Source organism: Phaseolus vulgaris, chromosome 3 (assembly GCF_051622355.1).
Source record: "Phaseolus vulgaris cultivar YP4 chromosome 3, ASM5162235v1, whole genome shotgun sequence".
NCBI lineage: Eukaryota > Viridiplantae > Streptophyta > Magnoliopsida > Fabales > Fabaceae > Phaseolus > Phaseolus vulgaris.
In genome coordinates this window covers 46,526,276-46,547,015 of record NC_143500.1, presented here as the reverse complement: position 1 = coordinate 46,547,015, position 20,740 = coordinate 46,526,276, and the positions used below count along the sequence as shown (strand labels likewise).

The 20,740-nt window shown below is 29.0% G+C and overlaps 2 protein-coding genes across 6 annotated transcripts; one reads left to right on the top strand and one right to left on the bottom strand.

The window, feature by feature from the left end:
• Nucleotides 1–1,367: 1,367 nt before the first annotated feature.
• Nucleotides 1,368–5,930, bottom strand: LOC137808091 (Exostosin family protein). Its single transcript, XM_068609007.2, is given in 6 exon segments — nt 1,368–2,180; nt 2,182–2,231; nt 3,081–3,429; nt 4,726–4,856; nt 4,969–5,500; nt 5,733–5,930. Coding segments are annotated over 5 exon segments (1,644 nt in total). The 5' UTR covers nt 5,446–5,500; nt 5,733–5,930; the 3' UTR covers nt 1,368–1,543.
• A 3,163-nt stretch (nt 5,931–9,093) lies between these two features.
• On the top strand, nt 9,094–15,780 carry LOC137808090 (uncharacterized). 5 transcript variants are annotated; one of them, XM_068609005.2, is made up of 12 exons: nt 9,094–9,259; nt 9,439–9,500; nt 11,137–11,234; nt 11,879–11,938; nt 12,044–12,083; nt 13,051–13,229; nt 13,371–13,409; nt 13,551–13,637; nt 14,588–14,648; nt 14,843–14,967; nt 15,256–15,347; nt 15,484–15,780. In XM_068609005.2, the coding sequence occupies exons 3-12, from the start codon at nt 11,187–11,189 to the stop codon at nt 15,596–15,598; spliced, it is 846 nt and encodes a 281-aa protein (XP_068465106.1). In that variant the 5' UTR covers nt 9,094–9,259; nt 9,439–9,500; nt 11,137–11,186; the 3' UTR covers nt 15,599–15,780. The 5 variants fall into 5 exon arrangements, with proteins under 5 accessions (XP_068465106.1, XP_068465103.1, XP_068465104.1 ...); XM_068609003.2 differs by having other exon boundaries at nt 9,095–9,259; nt 9,424–9,500; XM_090299632.1 differs by having other exon boundaries at nt 9,122–9,259; nt 9,439–10,421.
• The last annotated feature ends 4,960 nt before the right edge of the window (nt 15,781–20,740 follow it).

The window sequence follows — 20,740 nt, the reverse complement described above, 5'->3', positions numbered from 1 at the left end:
GGGTGATAATGCGGGTTGACACACCTTGTGTTTAGCCCACATTTGTGGGTCGGGTTGGACCATCCTATAAGGAGTACGAGTCCATTTTATTGACCCGTCCCGCAGAAAAGGTAGCTTGTGGGTCTGTGGATCGTCCATGTAAGGAAAATATTTTTTAAAAATTTAAATTTAATTATAAAAAAAATATTGTTGTTGTTGAAAAATTAAATTTTCAATTTTGTTTTAATTCATTCGATAAGATGAAAAAAAAAAAAAAAAAGACATTCAAGTATGAGCATGGTTAGAAGACTCAAGCATGGTTGTTGAAAAATTAAATTTTCATTTTTGTTTTAATTCATTCGATAAGATGAAAAAAAAAAGACATTCAAGTATGAGCATGGTTAGAAGACTCAATTAAAAATAATTAAAATTTTGTTTTGCATATATTTTCCTTCTATATGTATGTAAATGTATGAGAGTATCTTATCAAAGTTTTGCTACAAAATTTTAACGAATTTTAAATGTAAAACTTTACTTAAAACAAAATTCACTTTTATTTTTAGTATTAACTTTTTTAGATGATTAAAATAAAACATACTCTTTTTTGCACATTAAATTTAATTTTTTAAAATAGATTAAAATAAAGATCACAATGCAATAATAATATGTGAGTGAGATATGATTTTTTTTTAGAAAAAACAAATAAATATCTTTCAAACGAATCAGCTAATTAAATTAGTAAATCCCCCATAGTTACAAACTACATATCATCCCTATCAATATGATTCACGACTATAGGGAGAAAAACAATTCAACCCAAAATCATGTTTTAAAGTATGACTTTTTTATTTTAAAGTTATATTTTCATTTACGACTTACTCCTAATTTTTTAAAAATTTATCTATTTTTATAAATTTAAAATAGATTTACACTATTTTAATAAATTTGTGACATTTTGAATTAACAAATCCATTTAAATTCTCGACTCCCTAAACCTAAACCCAATAAATTTGTCAATGTTGACTCTATTCACATCACATTCATTTTACAGTCGTATATGCAGTAGTACTTTATTTTTGGTTCATACTTGAGTAATAATCATAAAAAGATAAATTATCAAGACAAATTGAATCCCAAATTATAAACTAATTTATCTCCTATCTAAATCATACCAGTATTAGAAAAGAAGCTTAAATAAGAGAAAAGGAGTTTTAACTTCCATTTATATTTTCCTTTCCATGTCCTCTAATTTTTTTTAACTAAACATAAAAGTAAAAGTCTATCCTCTCTCTCCTCACCAACCCTCCACTTCCCGTGAACCAATCACACCATCAAACATGTTAACTAGCTCATAATCAACAATCTATTTTAGTTCGACGCACCAAGCATTCAACCCAATTAATAAGTTAAATGAATCAATTCTTTTATGGAACCCCGTCCTTAAGAAACAGAAGGCTGTTGAAGTGCTACATCATCCCTATCAATAATACTTCTTACTCTTTCTTGGACCTCGTCCAAACAAGATTCGTGCAATCAAATTACACAACACTTAACAAAATGATTTCTATATTTGCAAAGTTTGAATCTGGTTCAGCTTGTTCAACCATATTGAATGCAAAATCATATGAAACAGATCATATCTTATTGGTCTAGGATTCCAAAGGAAATGCTTCTGTAGCATCTTCACGTTATTTTGCATTGTAAGATATTTCCTTACAGGGATGGACAATAAAATTTCCTTCAGCCTGGGAATATCCTTCTCGGCCACCACCACAGAAAAAGCACTCCAGTCCAGAACTTCATTAAAAGGAAGTACAAAATTATCTGCAATGATAACAGGAACACACTCGTAATATATGGCCTCAACGATCCTAGGGCTATTAACTTCAAAGCCCATTGGACATACACAATATTTACTTGATTTCATGTGCTGAATATAAGTCATCCTTTGGGAAACTCTTAGAGGTAAACGCTTGTATATTTTCATGTCTTCATCTTTTCCACCCCCCCAATACTTAAGCAGAGTAGGGCGCACTCTACCATGCATGCTTCCAGCAAAGAAAGCGAGGATAGGACGTAGTGATGCTCTATTCCCACCAAGATATCTCAGAGGTTTTCTCGGTACCCTTATGGTAGTTTCTGGTAGGGAAACATCTCTTCCTGCAACAAAAATTCTTTCTGACAAATCAGCATTACATAGCTTTTATGGTGTTTTTTGCTAGTTCCTCGTGTCCAGTCACAGTGTAAGGACCCTGCAAATATCAGTTTTGAATAGAAGGCATTAAAAAAGCCAGTGACCTTAACGCAGTAAATTCATAAATGGAATTGATCATATATATATAAAATAGCAATCTCTCCATGAACAACTGAACACAGTCAATATGACACAATAGCTGCCGGCTACGCATGCTGCTCTATCAGTCCATAATTTGTTTGAAATCACCAATAGCATTGGTGGGAATATATGCATATAAAGAGATATCTTCGGAAAACTTCCAGGAACAAAGACAAAAGATGCAGACTATCATGTTCGAGATGTGCATTATTGTATATTTCAAGTAACAGAATACTATAAAAAAAAGATATGTTGTTTTAGGGTAATTAGAATTTACAGAAGGGATTTGACCAATTGGAAGAAGAATGTGAAAAATAGGGGGTTAAGGCATTCTGTAGGAATGTTTGCTTCGATTTTTTCTTTTTTATTAAAAAACCATTAAGGAGGTGATGTAGATTAAATTATAATAAATAGGTGGAAACATTGAGAAAAAGTGTTCGTGAGCCATGTAACACACGTACAAAACTTTTTAAAAGTGTCATATGTTGTGCACCCATACTAGCCAAATCTTTCATACCGTAGTAATATATTGATATATTTATCATTATCACCACCACCTAATATATAGGTACATCTTTTTTTTTCTTTATCGAAGATACTTCAAAATTAATTTTGTTAAAAATTTCATTTTCACTTTTCCTCACATCAAAGTAAAGCATGCAGACATTGAAATATAAGAATTATAAATACTAATACTCTTAAACAGTTAGCAAATTAAAATTTCAGAATCAATCAATTTAACTGAAAACAGATACAAGCCCCATACCCAGTCATGGCAAGCAACAAGGAAATGATCTGACCCATGTGTGCGATTCCAAAAGGGATACTTTGCAGCAATCTTGTTCACATAGTCCCTAAGAAAGTTTGATAATGGTTTTAAATTATGTGACCCAGGCACATAGAGTGCCAACCCCATCTGGCGTGCACTGTATGGAAGGTAAAATAAGTGAGCCTTTTCAGGATTCCTGGTGACAAATTGCTTATTTTCCTCCATTAACTTCATAAACCATCCTTCAGAAGCATAAATTCCCTTAAGGGGTGGTTTGTGAAAAATAGGCCTTGATCCATCACGGTATATATATACTTTAAGAGTCATTTCCATCAATTCATAGCTCCTGAAGTTGAGACAATATTGTTTTAAGATGGTTTGTAATACAGTAGATGATGTTTTTTACATGCCAAAGACATAATCCATTCATCAGCAATTACTGAGCTTCATGTCATTTTGATGATAAGTTTTCGGAAAGAAGAGTTGTGAAGACCATAGGGTCAAATACTTATTTTACCAAGTAAAGGGATTATTTTCTTGTATATAAAGCAATATCCATTTGCATATGCAAGATGCCATCAGAAAATAACCGAAACACAGAAGTTACAGCCATCAAATTGCTAAACTAGTTGGCCAAGTCTTCAATCTTCACTTGAAGATGGAAAACTTAGTGGAAATACGAAGTAACCAAATCCAACAGTTTAAACCTGCCCTAAAAGATACTAAAACTTTAGACATGGTCAACCAAAATATTTACTAGACAATTAGAGTTGACCATAGTCATTAATGTAACCTGAAATCACTTCTCAAACTTCCAATTTCAAATGATTTATAGTTATTAATTATCATTGTCAGAAAATTTAGGCTAAGTGGCTCTTTGACAAGGTAGTTGATCTAGTAGTCAAACTCTAAAGTCAAAGCCTCGTTACCACAGTCTTCAGAATCTGTGATGAATTTATGCTTTCTATACTTTTCTCTCTATCTATGGTTTCAATTCAATACATTCAAGAAACATCAGGCTGTGCTTAGATTTAAGTTTTTTAATCTCTTTCTTGTTCTCATTCTTACGTTTTGTACACTTGAAGATGTCTTTGAAGCAAAAGAAGAAGAAGAAAACATTGCCATTCAAAGACCAAATGGTCAGCAATATAGTTTATTCGAAGGTACATGATTTGATTTATGTTCATGGTTTATCTGATATCTCTTTTTTGTCACTTGGGTAAGTTAAAATTATGCTCCCATGTTTGACTTTAGTCTTCTTAAAGAGTTTTGGTTCTTTATGAAAAGGATTAATGTGCAGCTTAAGATGGCTTTGATGGAAGCTTTTTCCCATGGTAGTAGATTGAAATATTTATTTCTGTCTTGAGTGATTAGGCCTCATATTTTGCTTATGCTACTGATGGTTGGTAGCGTCTACCATATATGGTTAGGCATTGATGCTTGTTTTTATGCTTCTGCCTAGTTAAGCCTTACAGTGAACTTAAGCTTGGTAGTTAAACTTTATTCCTCAAATTTACATTGTTCTTTGGAGACATAAAGAATCCAATTTGAAGGAGCTTTTTATTGACAACAATAGACAACACCAGCAATTTATGACACAATTCAAGTTGAATGAGTGTGCAGAGTAAAAAAATCTAAGTACCTTTTGAAAACAGAAATGTTCCTAAAAATAGGAGCATAAAGATCAGGATCTTCATTAACTGCAGGGGCATGATCGATCTCTCTCTTTGCTAGCACAAGGGCCTCGTTAGGTGGCAACAGCCATATGTGTTTCTGAGATAGATAGATACACACACATACATATACATTCAGCAAATTATTGGTGTTGTCTCTCCGCATCATACTTTAAAACTAAAAAGAAGTTTTCAGGGTCATCAACTTCTACCTGCTTAGGAACATGCCTTTGAGGTGATAAAGACACTACACCTTTCGTCGTATCAGCAATATTTGTGTCCTTTTTACTCGCAGTTCCAGAACTCTTCCTTTGAACTCGAGACTCTAGTTCTGCATTCTCTTGCTCAACTGAGAATGATTGGAGCAACTTGTTAGACGCATCAGGTGAAATAACGGAGTTTGTAAGAGTGAGGTGAACCTTTTGAAGTGTCCCCTCTTTGAGAGATTCCTCGGACTGTAGGGAACTACTAGAGGATTGTAACAATGAATAATCAGTTCGATGATGAGAACCGAAGGGTCTGTCCGGAAGAACTAAACAAGTATGCACAAGCGTCTGAAACGCAAAAGCAGATACAGTCAAAACAGCCACCAGAACAAAGAATCTTCGCCAAATAACTTTGTTTCCAAAGCAACGCCATAACAACTCTCTAATCAGGATGAAAGCAGATTGTTGGAAGATCTTCTTCATCTCATTTCTCAATGCTTTCACGCGCCACCAATACCAAATTCTAATCCCTATTTCACTTGAAGAAATAAACAAGATAAATTAATAATTAATAACAATAAAGATTATACTAATTACGCGCGAAGAATCAAGTAATACTTATTAACCGATAATCTTTCCTTTTTAAGCATGCAAATCGAAGTGGAATCAGGTCAATATCGAGAATAATGCATGGAGTGAAGTAATATTAAGCTAATTACTGTAAGAACGCGCGGTTTAAATGGATGCACTTAGTAGAACATAATGTTTACCTAATTCAGACGATGCATCGGAATCTGGTAAACTCCGGCGCCGATCTCGGAGTAGATTGACGGGAACGTCTAACAAACTGAGAACGGCGGCGCTTTACTGTTACGATTTTCCACGATGCTGATTGCCGAATCAAGGCAAGAACAAAGGCTTCTTGTTCCATTCGCAGTCAACTTTTACTTTCCCTGACTTTTATATTTGATTTTAGAAAGAAGAACACATTATATAAGAACTCTTTTTTGTGATCAAAGTTAAATTCTCTTACTAAATAAGGCGAGGTGAGGTGAGACCCACGTTGTACCATAAAAATGCCCTTCTACTATTTCTTTTTATTTTTCTAGTAAAACTCGTCTTCAGCGTTTCTCTCTTTATTTATTTATTTAAATATTTTGTTTTTCTTATTGTAGCGCAAGTCAAATTCGACCTTCCATTATATTCAAAGTTTTTTTTTTTATAAATTTAAATTAGTATAATTGTGAATAAAAACTCTTATTATTTAAAGTTATAATTATAAAATTAATTATAAGAGCATATGACAATAGCATTTTTTTCTAAAATCTCACATAGCAGTTGCACCCACCAATCAATTTTTTCTTGATTTCCATAACTCTAATAGCATGCAAAATTGGGAATCAAGTGTTTTCTCCAACAAAAACAATTTAGGGAAGAATTTGCCATTATTTAGATATTCCTGTTATGTGTAAAGTAAAATTCAAAAATCAATATGGATAAATTTAGCAATCCACCTTATGCGTTTCGATTCCGTATTATCTTGTTGGAAGACATGTTATACAAATATTTATTACTAATATTTTAAAAAATTAATAACATGAACCAAAGACGGTAAGGATATAGAAAATTGCCCTATAACTAATATATTTTAAATGACATTTTAATATTTTATTATTAAAATTAAAACAATGTATAAATAGAAAATTTAGTTATTCGAATTTCATTGCAAAATAATCACTATCTTTCTATAAGTTCATTTTTTCTTTCTTCTTATTTCTCTCTAAGATTCTAACATTTTCGCTCATTAGTTTGACGATCGAAGTCCACCATTAGACTCCTGACAGCGAGATCTACAAGACTGCCCAATGATAATATCTAATAGAGTAAGTTCATTTTTACTTTTCTCTGAGTCAAATTTTGAACTTGTAGGTTCGTCTCGATTTAAGTTTACGCATGTGACTCTTTTAGCTTTAGGATTAGTCTTTGTTAGCTTAAAGTTCTAGTGTTATAGTTAGATTTTTTATCAGGGTTTTGTGGTGCAGGTTAAGCCACTCTTGAAACTTGTGGTAGGTTTAGAGCTCTTAGTGAGCATCTGTTCAAGTAAAGGAAGCTAGTTTAAATTTTTAATAAAACCCTAAGCTAGAAAATCTGGATGTGAGGGTGACATGGTCACCTGTTCCAAATTTTTGTTTGCAAAATTTATTGTTATGAGTAGATTGGAAATTGATTGAAATTGAAGTGTTTTATGAAAATTGGTTGTTGATTTTAAATGATTTTGATTTAGAAATCATATATATGTATAGATTGATATAATTAGCTCAATGACTCACTTAAAGTGTTTTGAGTAGATTTATAAATTTATGTTGGTTTAGGATTTAAAAGGTATAACATTTTTATGCAAAATTTCCGCATATCTCGCTCAAGCGAGAATAAAATAAATAAAAAATGAGATGCTCTCAAATCCCTTCTCGTTCAAGCGAGTAAATCACTCAAGCGAGACCTATAATGAAATTTTGGGTGCTATCAGGTTAATTATCGCTCAAGCAAAAGAATTTTCGCTTAAACGAGACCTCTTCTTGTTCAAGCGAGCAAATTCTCGCTCAAGCTAGATTTTCTGTAAAAAGAAAAAGTTAAAATTTTTATTTTGGATTTTGAAAGTCTAGTTTATTATTGCTTATTTTTTTTAGTGAAAAATCTAAATTTTGTTTAGAAATATGATTAAAGTAACTTAGTTATGTCTTTAAATGATTTTTTTTATATATATTTGGATTGTTTTGTAAATTTAAATTACGATGTGATCGAATGGTATATTGATGTGCTACATGAGGTGCGGAATAATGTGAAAGTGTGATCAAAACATAGTATTTTAAAAAAAGAAAATATTGTGTTAGGATTATTATTAGAGTGTATTGATCTGTTAGGTCCCAATATAATGTCACAATCTTGACTCCACTGATATAATAGAATCACATAAATAAAATTATTTAGTTGGTGAAAGTTAATAAAAATTCGTATAACTTTTTATGCGGTTTATACATGCATATTTTTGTATAAATCACATAATCATCAAATTTACACATTAAATTTGATCAAACTAAATTGCTACTTTAACAACCAAAATTTTATTTGTAATCATAACTTTGTTTTAAAATCTGTGAAAATAAATTATGAGTTTTTTTCATGAAATTAGTATTTTTTTAAAATTTATTAAAATGAATAAAAAATTTAAAATTACAGGATAAGTCGTGTTTAAAAAAACTTCAGAAATAAGAAATAGTATTTTTAAAACATGACTTTACATTAAAATAGAATTCATGTTTTAATTAAGCGATTTTAGCTTTTTTTTCTTTTTAATTTTAACAAAATCAGATGTTTAATTTAAATTTTAAAATTTGTTTTATTTTATTTTGTTTAAAAGTCACAGGCATGACTTCCCCTCAAGTTGGATGACTGAAGAAGAATGAAAAACCCCCCAATTTACATTAACAATGTAAAATAAAAATAAATTTATATAACTTTATAGTGATCGATAATCATTGAAAACATTAATAAAAGGAATGTCACCACTCTCCATGATTATATTTGTTTTCTTATATTTTCTCTAACATTGTTTAAGATTTAAGAACATGATTTTATTAAATAAAATAAAATATAAAAATTAAAATTGTATATTAAATATAAAATTTTATTAAAAAATAAAAAATCAAATTTATATATTGAAAACATAACTTATATTTTTACTATAGAATTCATGTTTTATAATTTCTTATTTTAAATTAGTAATTTTCAAACACAATTTATCTACTTTTATAATTTTAAAAAAATTTGTGATAAATTTTATAAAGATCACTTTAAAATCCCAATTAGGACTTGTGAAATTTAATTAAATCTCAAAAGATACTTGTGGGATTGTTATAATTCCCATAAATAATAATTATGAAACTATCCCTATTTATATAATTACCGGGTAAAAAAACAGTGCATTTTCTGCGATATTGATCACGCTAACCAATAGCAATTGACCTCACTACAAGATTGACCACTCTAGGCAATAGAAACAAGCCACATCAGAATAAAAGACACGTGTACCCCATAAATTGCTATAATACAGTCACCGGCAGAGGAGAAAAAAGTCTTTTTCTTCTGGATTGAAAAAAAGAGAAAATAAATGCATAACACACCAGAACCCCCATAACACAATGCATCATGTTTCTCTGAATCAAACCCGCTTGCGCGTGGAAGTCAATTAATCAACCAGATCTGAGACCGTGTTCGGGTGGGCTCAAACTATTATTCAGTGAGTTGGTTCGAAAGATAATTTGCAATTGGATATTTATCTCTGCAATATTCAATTGCATATGTTGTTCTTCATTTTTTAGTCCCTCCATTAACTATTAATTTCAATGGGGGTTTTGTTTTATACTTTTACGATATTTGTCTCAAGGATTTAATTGAGAGTAGGTCTTCCGTATAAAGGTGCTGCAGCTACTGCAGTGGCACAACATTGGATTTTTCTTTCATCGGTCTTGTTGAATCAGGTGCATCCTTTGTTTTCGGTGTATAGTTTTTGTTATGTATTAGTTTTGTTTTTCACCCCAATGGAAAAGTATGTGTAAGTTCTGTATGTTAATGGGTACTTCGTAATTCTCATGGTTCTGAGCAACTATTATCAGGGAAGTTAGATGAAAATGCTCAAGTGGGTGGATCAGTGGGCTAGATCATCTAATAGAAATACACCTGTAGGGAGGTGCTTTTGGGATTTAGGGTTTTCACTGGATGTGACTGGGTGCTGTTTGCAATCGTAGCTTGACGTGGTTTAAGTGGCCAGTGGAGTGGGGCTGCGTCACTTGATGTAGTCTGCAATTTAAAATCTTGCTAAGATTTTGAATTTCAATGATTATTTGGTTACGTTCATGTTCCCTCGTGTCCTTCTTAACTTTAGGTCATTAGTGCAATGCTTTGCCATTGAAGTGATAATTTACATTTTTATATGTCAATAATTCAACAATAACATGTGATTATTTCTCCTTTGGAGTTGTTTGGAGGAAAAAGAGAGCCTTTTTTTGTTTAGTCTTGAAGAATAAGAACCAAATGTAAGATGTTTGTTTGGGGTGCAAAACCTCCTAATGCAGAGGGAATGATAAGTTTTGGCTATTTATTGAATATTTTTAGTAGAAAGATAACGACTGTCATTATCAAGGTTGTCAAAATCGAGTGTTAATTCCAATCAGCCTCCATCGAGCCAGAATGCTCCCAGGATTGTTTCTGTGCAGGCTCAGTTGGACCTGTGAGTTTCAGGAGCTATTTCGTCACTTGAAAAGGGCATTACAGTTTTGGTCCAACATGACACATTGTCGCTCTGTAGAAACTTAAGTTTGCGATTTTCCTTCAAAGCCATCCATGTCATCAATCAAGAATTGGCGCTAAATGGAATCTGTCATTTGCAAATTGAAGACAAGGTACAACACGATGGGTTGAAGTTCGTTTCTCTCACGATTCCACCTATTCTTATATAAAGTTCATCGAGATCACCTATTCGGAATTCCAAGTCCAAGCCCAATTTCACAATTTTCTACATCATCTCTCTTACAATTCGCCATTTTACCTTCAAACCCATCTCTTTTTTCTTTTAGGACCCATTCTGTCTCGTTTAAAAAAAGTGGTTGTTCCATGTTTTGGCTGTGTTCTCCGTTGTAGTATATTTTTTAATTATATTTTGTTGGTTCTTTTCTCTGTTGTAATATATTTTGGTCTTTCTCATTATTTTGTTTGCTGTTACTTAGAAGTATTTTATTCTGTTCTCTGTTATACTATAATTTTTCTCATGTTGAATTATTATTGTGTAAGAGGTTTATGTTCTTGCATATATGTATCTTGTGGTTCTTTAAATATTATTTTTGTTAGGTGGACTCTGGTATACTCTTATGAGTTTGCAAGTTAAGTTTCCAATTTAAATTTATGCGAACTCTTAAGTTCTTAAGTTTGACAACATTGGTCATTATGATTAAACCTGTCTACACATTTATAAATTTATAAAATAACAATAAGATGAATGCCTAGTTAGTAATATTGATTTTTCAAGTGTTGAGTTGAATCTTGTATCCAGACATGAGAATTATTCAAATAAGATATTGAATAAAACTTCGTTTGATTTCTTCCTGGTTATGTTTCCAGTTGGCTGTCTTTGTCTCCAGTAAGTTCAGAGTAACCCCTGTGCCCCAGCTATGGCTGCACCGTTTTTCTCAACACCTTTTCAGCCTTATGTTTATCAGGTACTTGCATCAATTTTTGTCCTTGATAACAGATTGTTTTTTAACTTCCCTTGTTTTCAATCAACTTATTCTGTTAGTCTTGATTCTAGAACCGCTTAGCTAAGTTTGAATTTTAAATTAATATGTTAGATGCATTGATGACTTCTCAACTAGAGTTGTAATTTATGAATTTGGAGTACTCTAGAAGATCAATTTGTGTATTTAAATGACATTTTTGCAATTGAGGTTGCAATTGAGGTTGCTACTTAGTTAATTTAATACGATGGCTGCATTGTATGATTGACAAAATCTAGTTGAGTCCAAGATCATAATAATTTGCTCCTTTGGTCCATGCGCTGTGGAACTAACAAAACTCCTCTTGAATATACAAAATGATAAAAAACCTTTGCTTTGATGTTTGGTGTAGTTTTAAGGAATGTAAAATGCTTTTATTAAGAATGCATACTGTTTTTAGCTATGAATATAACAAGTTAACCACACAAAAAGCCTGCATAACTGGTGCTAGAAAATGGAAAAGCTTAGTAGATGTTCTAACACACAAATCTAAGAAAAAGGAAGGTTTCTCAGTATATTTATTCATATATTTTGCTTGTAAGCATTATTTATCAAGGGTTTTTTTTTTTTTTTCATGTTTTGCTGTTTAGAGCCCACAAGATGCAATCATACCTTTTCAAATTTTAGGAGGTGAAGCTCAAGTGGTTCAGGTATATGTGACGATCTAAAGTTTAAAATATCAATGCTTTGGAAACTTTCTTATATATTGTCTCTTTACTGTATTATCATTCTCCATTTGGTTCTTGCAAATGTAGATAATGTTGAAGCCACAGGAAAGAATCATAGCAAAGCCTGGTAAATTGTTGGGAACTTTTTTATTCATTGGTTTTGAATTTTTCCTTGATGATCTTTCTTCTCAAAGTATCAAATGAAAATTTTTTGCTTTCATTTTGAATTGTTAATATTAAGTGCATGCTCTTGAATATGAAACTGATATAAACATGATTTATAGATAATAATGAACATTGCAATGGAAGGTGAACCTTGGTGCAACACTAAGGTTGCTGCCTTATGACTTGGAGGTCATGGGTTTAAATCCCGGAAACAACCTATCTGATTGTGGAGATAAGGCCGCATAATTTAACCCCCCCACTCCCAAGTGGTCATGACTCTTAAACATGAATTTTGGATGAAATAACTGATGTATTTGGTTTGCAAATATTTAATCATATTTTTTTGTTTTAGATTTCTTAAAATATTGACTAGTACTAGCAATACACCCTTTTACACATTCTTTATTATTTTTTTTTTTTTTTGAAAACTATAATATTAGGAGTGAGGTTCATTAAATAAGAAGTTACCCACATAATTTATGATTTGTAACAAATTTTAGCTAATAGTAAATCATGTGTGTTATTATTTTTCACAAATAGTTTGAGTAAGTACCTGGTAAATGTAATACTGAAAGGCGTTTTGAAAAATGAATAATTAAATCCCTTGTTCGTAAATTTCTTTATGACCTGTTGGTTAAGCATGTTTGTCACTGTTTTATCTCTCCCTAATTCTTCTAGAGGGAAGTATCATCAAGTAGGGAGTTACCTATAAGTAAATTTTTGTGGGAGTGGAGCTGTGCACATAATTTCCTTTGTTGTTTTCCTAGTAATCCTTGTTATGATATTTTTTAATGTATATTGCTACCAATTTGGCAATAAATTCGCCCACATCTGTGTCTGTATGTGTACATAACTAACTTCAACAAGTTAGAATTTGTGGATCACACCTGTCAATATTTTAATGTAACCTGTATGCTATTTAATTGTAGGTTCCATGTGCTTTATGTCTGGAACCATTGAAATGGAAAATGCCTACCTTCCAGAAAATGAAGTAGGTGTATGGCAGTGGTTATTTGGAAAAACAATAACTAGCATTGTTCTTCACAATGCGGGACCAAGCGATGGATTTGTTGGAATTGCTGCACCATATTTTGCAAGAATTCTTCCGGTTTGTATTTGTGTGCCTTTCCAAACTATTGCGTTTGTTTTGAGTCTCAATATTCATCATTTGAAATACATATTGGTATAAATATGACTGGATTTCTCTTTTATACATGCTTATGTGTGTCTGTTACTTTTACAAATACAGATTGATTTGGCAATGTTCAATGGAGAGATTTTGTGTCAGGTATAGCCTACTTGTTTGAAGTTAAATTTGATTTTAGATTCTAAAATTTGATCTATAGGTTTACTGTTTGTTGAATTTTCTTTTAAATTTGAGAAACAGAATACAAAATAACCTTCTTTTGAATTTTTCTGCACTCTGTAGCCAGATGCTTTTCTTTGCTCTGTCAATGATGTGAAGGTTAGCAACATAGTTGATCAGAGGGGACGAAATATTGTTGCTAGTGCTGAGGTGAGATATTTGGGATGTTTCCCATTATTATTAGTCTTTGTTACTAACTTGGTATCAAATGCATTGCAGCAAACGTAGTTTTCCTTTTTTAGTATTATTTTATTTTGATATATTACAAAATTGGACATTGTTTTTGCACTGCGAGATGTACAGTCTATGTAGGCTGCAATGCTACATTGAATTCCTTTTGTACCAAAATATATAATGGAGAACGCAACATAAGAGATGTTCGTAGTATGCATTACTTGTCTATTGACGGATCTTCTTGTTCATAATCATAATCGATATTTTTAGGTTGCATTTGCATTCATTTCATTTGTTTATTATATCCATGGTATGGAGAAGAAAACCAATAAATAAGTCAATTTATGATTTTAACCTTTTGCTTTCAGTTATTCTGTGGCACCATATAATCTACCACCATTTATTGTTTGAGATTTTTTTTTAATAATTTTCCTCAAAGTCCCTAAAATTTACAGTTTTATTAGGCATAAGCCCTTGGGAAATAAATGAATCTTGTGTTTCAAATGTAGTAAATGTTTCCTTTCTCGATAAAAATTCCCACTTTTATCTTAACTTTCAGCCTAAAATTTGTTTGCCACTTCTTTTCAGTAAAAATTGATGTTATGGAGATAAAAATTAAAGTTGATATTGGAAAAAATAAGGAAATAAATTACTTTAGTATTTAGATTAAACATGTTTTATTTCCCAACAATGACTCTCCAGTTTTATTTCCTTAGCATAACCCCTGAAACTTATTATAACCATATTTCATTCAATATTAGAGGTGTTCTACTGGAAAAGAGATTTCGAAGAAGTTTTGAGTTCTTTTAGTTTGTTTGAGAAAACATTGTAAAATAGGTGAAGAATGTTTTGTCAAACCAGTTAGGCAGGTCTCCTTGTCATGCATGCCTCCAATCATTCCTCTAAGACCATGCTCTTTTTTGTAGGGATTCTTGAGGCAAAAGCTATCTGGACAAGGGCTTGCTTTCATATTAGCGGGTGGATCTGGTATTCTTTCTTCTAAACTGATACATGAAGTCTTTTTCTTATTCCATTTGCAACTCTCATCTCCTCCCATCATTGTAGTTTTTAATGTCAATTTTATTAAGATCTTGCCTTGAAGTTTTGTCTCTTTTCTTTTCCACCATACTCTTTTGTTATTTCTCATTGGGACGCTCTATTGGATTCGGTCCTCTTGTTAGTTGTACAGAAAAATCTTGAGATCGGTGAAGTTCTAGCTGTTGATGTTTCTTCCATTGTTGCTGTGACAAGTACAGTCAATATCCAAATAAAATATAATGGTCCTGCACGAAGGACAATGTTTGGGGTAAGTATCTTTTAAATTCTAACATGTATCAATAAATTCTAACCCATCACATCCTTTAAATTCTAATCCACATGGATCAATAATATCCTCGATAGTTGGCAATTATGCTATAATGACAAAGATGATATAGGCTACAGCCATCTTTTATACAATGTATTAGCATTTTCCTTACGGTGACCATAATGCTACCTTGGATGTTCATGCATCGCTTTCTTATAACATTATTCTTCTAACACCCATAATTTTCTCTAGAATGTGGTATATATGATCATGATATCGAAATTGCAGGGTGACAATGCAGTCACAGGTCTTCTAACAGGACCAGGCATTGTGTTCATACAAAGTTTACCTTTTCATCGACTCTCTCAACGAATTGCTAGGTAACGTTGTGGTCGAGTGACCAAACAAAGTCACAATATCAGTTCAAAAACTGTCATGGACCTCTGCTTGGACATGCTCTCATGCTTTTATATTTAACCCTTGTGTTGTAAATATAATTCATTTTCTGCTTTTCAGGGCGGTGACATCGCCAAACATGAGGGAAAATCCCAAGTTTTTCATGCAGATTGCAGTTTTCTTTTTTCTGGCGTACGTTGTCATTGTATCTTCGTTAATATTAACAGATGTATGAAATTGACTTCGTTCTTTTTTTTTGTAATTTTTACTTTTCTCTTGTTTTACCAATTACCAAATAGATTCAGGAATGAAGGAGGAGGGGGGATTTCTTATTGGCAGATCCACTAGTCCAATTTAAAAAAAAAAAATCCTATTAATATTATTGTTATTAAAATGATTTGTTAGATTTTAACAACATTTTCGTCCTTGTGATATTTTGGATTATTCAGTTTCTTAATTTTATTGTTCGGAAGGATTAAAAACAAACACATCTGACTTTTTTATGTACGTGTAGAAAGAAAAACATGTATGGAACAAATCCAATGTCACACTATAACAGAATAAGTTACTTTTACCAAAATAATAAAAATAAACTCCAAAAAAAATAAAAAAATCTCTAAATACACTCCTGCGCACTTTATTTTCCAATCAGAATTTAGCTCCAGGAGAGTTGAATTTTCAACTGGTTTCCAACGTTAGAAACCAGATCAGAATTACCTGGTACTTGAAAGAAACAAGTTGAAAATTACCTGGTACTTGAATTTCGAACTATTTTTCCATTCTTCACAATTTTCTTAAACAGGAAGGAAGGTTTTTAAAATAAACAAGTAAACAATTATTATAAAGTAATTTAAGATAATTAATTAAAATTTTGAGATTAATTTTAATTTGATTTGAAAGAAACAACAAAATAGAAAAAAAAAAGTATAAATAAATTTTAGAAAATATTTAGTATAATTAGAAATTTGATTTTATAATATAATTAAGAATAATTTTATTATTATTATAATACTTACAAAAGTTTAATGAAAGATAGAAGAAAAATATATTTTATTATTACTATTATTATTATATTATAACATTAATATATTATTATGATGAATTAAATTATTTAAAAATTTATTATATTGGATTGAAAAAATTTAAATTAAAAAAAATATAAAATCAATTAATGCAATGGTACTAAAAATCCAAATATTTTATTAACATCGAATGACACACTCTTAGCTCATATATTATTAAAACTCTTTAGAAACTCTTTTAAAATATTTTTCAACATTAAAAAAATAATATTCTAGTTCTCACCATAATATTTAAAAACAAAATAAAACTAGAAAAAATAACTCAATAAATAAAATAAAACAAAAAATATAAACAAATAAACAAATTAAATAAAATGAAAAAAATAACAAGAAAGCATGTTTTAATTAAATAATACTTTTTCGTTGATCTATATCATCAAACCTGGTTTCACCACATAATACACAACTTTAACAAAAAATAAACAAAACACACAAAAATAAAACATAATAGTTAAAATAGTGGTTGTATCCTAGTAGGCGTGGCAGATAGCTTGACGCATATTTTTTTATAGCTCCTTCAACAAAATCATTATGATGATTCTTTTCATCACCTAGATAAGGTTTCACCTTTTGATTATTAACTACCCAATTTTTGTGTGATACTGGATCATCAAACTCTACTCTTCCATAGAATTTAACAAGTGTTATTCTAGGTGGTGGTTGTCAATCATGTTATTTTCTTCTTGAATTATCTCAATGTGAGAAGTGGACTTGGTTAAAGTTTATTTTCTAACTTTTATTTGCTTTCTTTTTCTTTTATTATTTTTATTTTTTCGGGTTTGTGTTCTCAATTTCTAAATCTAATTACCATTGATTTCTAAAAATTTGTTCTTTTAACTAAAATCAGGATTAACACAAAAATCGAATCATGAAAAAATATTTTTTAAAAAATAAAAGAAAAACAAAAAATTTAAAATAAATAGAAAAAAATAAAAGAAAAAAAATAAAATAAAGAAAAAAACTATTTTTTTAAAAAAAATAAAAGAATAACGAAAAACATAAAATTTAAAATAAAGAAAAGAAAATAAAAGAAAAACAAAACAATAAACGTATAAGAAATATATAAAATAAACAAAAACTTACTTAAAATAAAGTAACAGAAAATAATAAAAGTATAAAATTTTTAAAAAATAAGAAAAATATTCAGAAAATAAAAACTAAAAAAATAAAAAATAAAAATAAAAACTTACTTAAAATAAAAAATACATAAATACTAAAATTATAAAACTAAAAGAAAAATAAAACAGAAACTTATAACTGTAACTAACTAACATTTTAAAAATAACTACGTAAACTACAAATAAAAACTAAAAACTACAATAAAATATAATAAAACAAAAAAAGCTAAATGAAATAAATATACTAAAAAAAAACACTAAATAAAATAAAATAATAAATACACTAAACAAAAACTTAAAATAAATACACAAACAAAAAGTAAATAAATAAAATGAAAAAAAAATACACCAAACAAAGACTAAATAAAATAAAATAATAAATACATAGAAATTAAATAAATAAAAACTAAATAAAATAAATACATCAAATAAAAACTAAATAAAATAAATACATTAACCAAAATAAATAAATAAAACTTTTAAAAAATAGTCACATCTAAAAAAAAACTTTTAAAAAAATATTCACAACTAAAAAAATATTAATAATACTTTGAATTTTTTTTTTAAAATGACTCTTTTTTAGATGTGTACCTAATAATTTGTCCATATTAAAAGTTCTAATAGTAACATGTTACTATTCCCTAATTATAAGTGATTTTATTTGTTAATAGTTTCCATAAAAATTAAATAAAAACAAAGTAAATGAATAAAATATTTTAATTAAAAAAAATATAAATAAGGTTAATCCTTTTCACTAAATATATCTCTTTAAATTTTTTAAAATAACACAAAATTAGAAATAAACAGTTTAAATTTATCTTATAATAAAAAAATTATAAAAAAATCAAATTTTAAATTTAAATGAAAGATTGAACTATTTTATTATTTTATCGATTAAAATTATGTGTGTCTTATTTTGTTTTATATGGAATAGTGATGAGTTATGACATTTATAATCTTATCATTATGATTAATCTAGATGGAGTTGTTTATTAAATTAACATATTTATTTTCAAGAACGGTTGATTTGAAAATTTATTATGATTGTACTTTTATATATATATATATATATATATATATGAATAAATGTTTATACAAGTTGAAACTTAAATAGATATTTTATAGAAATTGATTTTCTATTTCGGATGAATGTATATAAATTAAAAATTTATTTTGAATTACCAAACTGGATAAAATAATACCAAATAAAATTTATAGCATTTTGAGGCATTGCCCATTCAATAAATATATACTCATAACTTTTATATCAAATTTATAATATATTTTAAAGCATTAATTATATTATTAAACTATTAGACTACAGACGTTTTTTCTTTCATATTAGGATTTAGGATGCTGATCTCTAATTGAAGCTATAATAAATTTTCAATTGTTTTTCTTAAATGTATATATTCAGTGAGATATTTATTTTCCATCTTTCGATGAAGTATAGTATTTGGCTACAACATGTGTTTGTATTTTTCACAAGACGGAATTGATTATATTTTGTGAAATTATGTAAAAACGAGACTAAATTGAATTGTTTTATTAAAAGAAAAAAAGATTTTTTTAATACAGTAAAACAAATAAATAAATAAAGCATGAAAGATAACAGAATATAATAGAGTATAATTCGTCTTCGTCCACTATTTTCAAGTGCAGAACAACTTGTCGGTTTTTTAAGATAAAATTTATATCTCTTTCTAAATATAAGATAAAATCTTATCTTCTAAAATAAAATCTGATAAATTATAAGTTGTTAAAGAAAATAAAGTCTTATTTTTATTGACGTATAATATAATAATATCATTTATTAAATAATTTTTTGACAAAATAAATTCCTCAACTATAACAAATCAAAGTAAAAAATATCGCGGACAATGATCTTCTATAGCTTTCTCTTAATAATTTATCTATTGCTTAGTAGATTTTATAAAGATAATCAAATCATGAAAACAATCCAAAACAACTCGTTAGAATATGAATAAAATATTTAATAGATTTATTTTTTTATAATTTTTATTATAATATTTTACATAAATTATGATTAGAAAATATTTTGACCCAATTTACTTACCCACATGTGAAGGGTCCAACACAAACATTATAAATAAATGAGTATTTCTATCTTATTTTTAACTCACATCTTGAAGACACTAAAATGTAGAAAAACTCATACAAAGGAGTAAGAAAAAAACTCACTTTACATTTGTACTATTATAAATTGATAATTTATTTTTTTCTACACTTATCTTACATCTCACAATATTATTATTTTAATTATTTTTCACATTCAAAATGTAAAAAAAAATATATATTATAAATTTATTCTTTATTATTTTTCTTATAAATTTCCTACAAGTTAGAAGTTTTTGAAAAAGAAAACTTCATAAATTTGTGTTCTATTCTTTGTTTCACGTCGCATTGCTTTGGTAACAAACACAATTCCAAATTATTACTTTTGCAATGTTGAAATCTATTGGTGAGTATTTTCACAAATTCAAGCTCTGTGCGCAATTTCTTCAATTTTAATTCGGTTTCTTTTTCATGGTGTGATTGTGTTCAAATTTAAGTTGAATTTGAATCCTAAATTAAATAAAGATAGAAAAGTTAAAAAAACATACAACGAACAAAAATTACAAAAATTCATTAGATTGGATCAAAGATGATATCTTAATTTTTGTATACAAATTTACTTATTAATTATCGGAGTGGAATATCTTCAATATATTCTTTTAAATTTTTTATAATGTTTTCTGTTTTTGTTATCTATACCTATATATAAAGGGAGTTTCTCCTCTTAACGGCTCTTGATTTTTTTTCCTATTTTATTTTTATATTAATATTTAATTTTATTATTGTATTATGGTCATTGTGTCATTTCTTATTCTCATCTTAACTGTTCTTAATTTTTTTCCATTTTATCCTTATATTAATATTTAATTTTATTATTGTATTATGGTCATTGTGTCTTTTCTTATTTTTTCAATATTTGGTATACGTAGTGGGGTGGTTTTTAATTGAAAGAGATGAGGAAAAACGGTTTTCAATTGAAAGAGATGTGGAAGAACAATTAGAAATTGAAAGAGAGGTGGATGAACCTTATGAATTGAAAGAGAGGTGGAAGAGTGGTTATGAATTGAAAGAGATAATTTATTTTGAAAAATAATTGCATAA

What these genes read in the sequence shown, in the direction of transcription:
- LOC137808090 (XM_068609002.2), top strand. Translation starts at nt 11,187, where the DNA reads ATGGCTGCACCGTTTTTCTCAACACCTTTTCAGCCTTATGTTTATCAG. An exon ending in ATTTTGCAAGAATTCTTCCG is followed by an intron (nt 13,230 to 13,370) that starts GTTTGTATTTGT and finishes TTACAAATACAG; the next exon opens with ATTGATTTGGCAATGTTCAA. An exon ending in CATATTAGCGGGTGGATCTG is followed by an intron (nt 14,649 to 14,842) that starts GTATTCTTTCTT and finishes TCCTCTTGTTAG; the next exon opens with TTGTACAGAAAAATCTTGAG.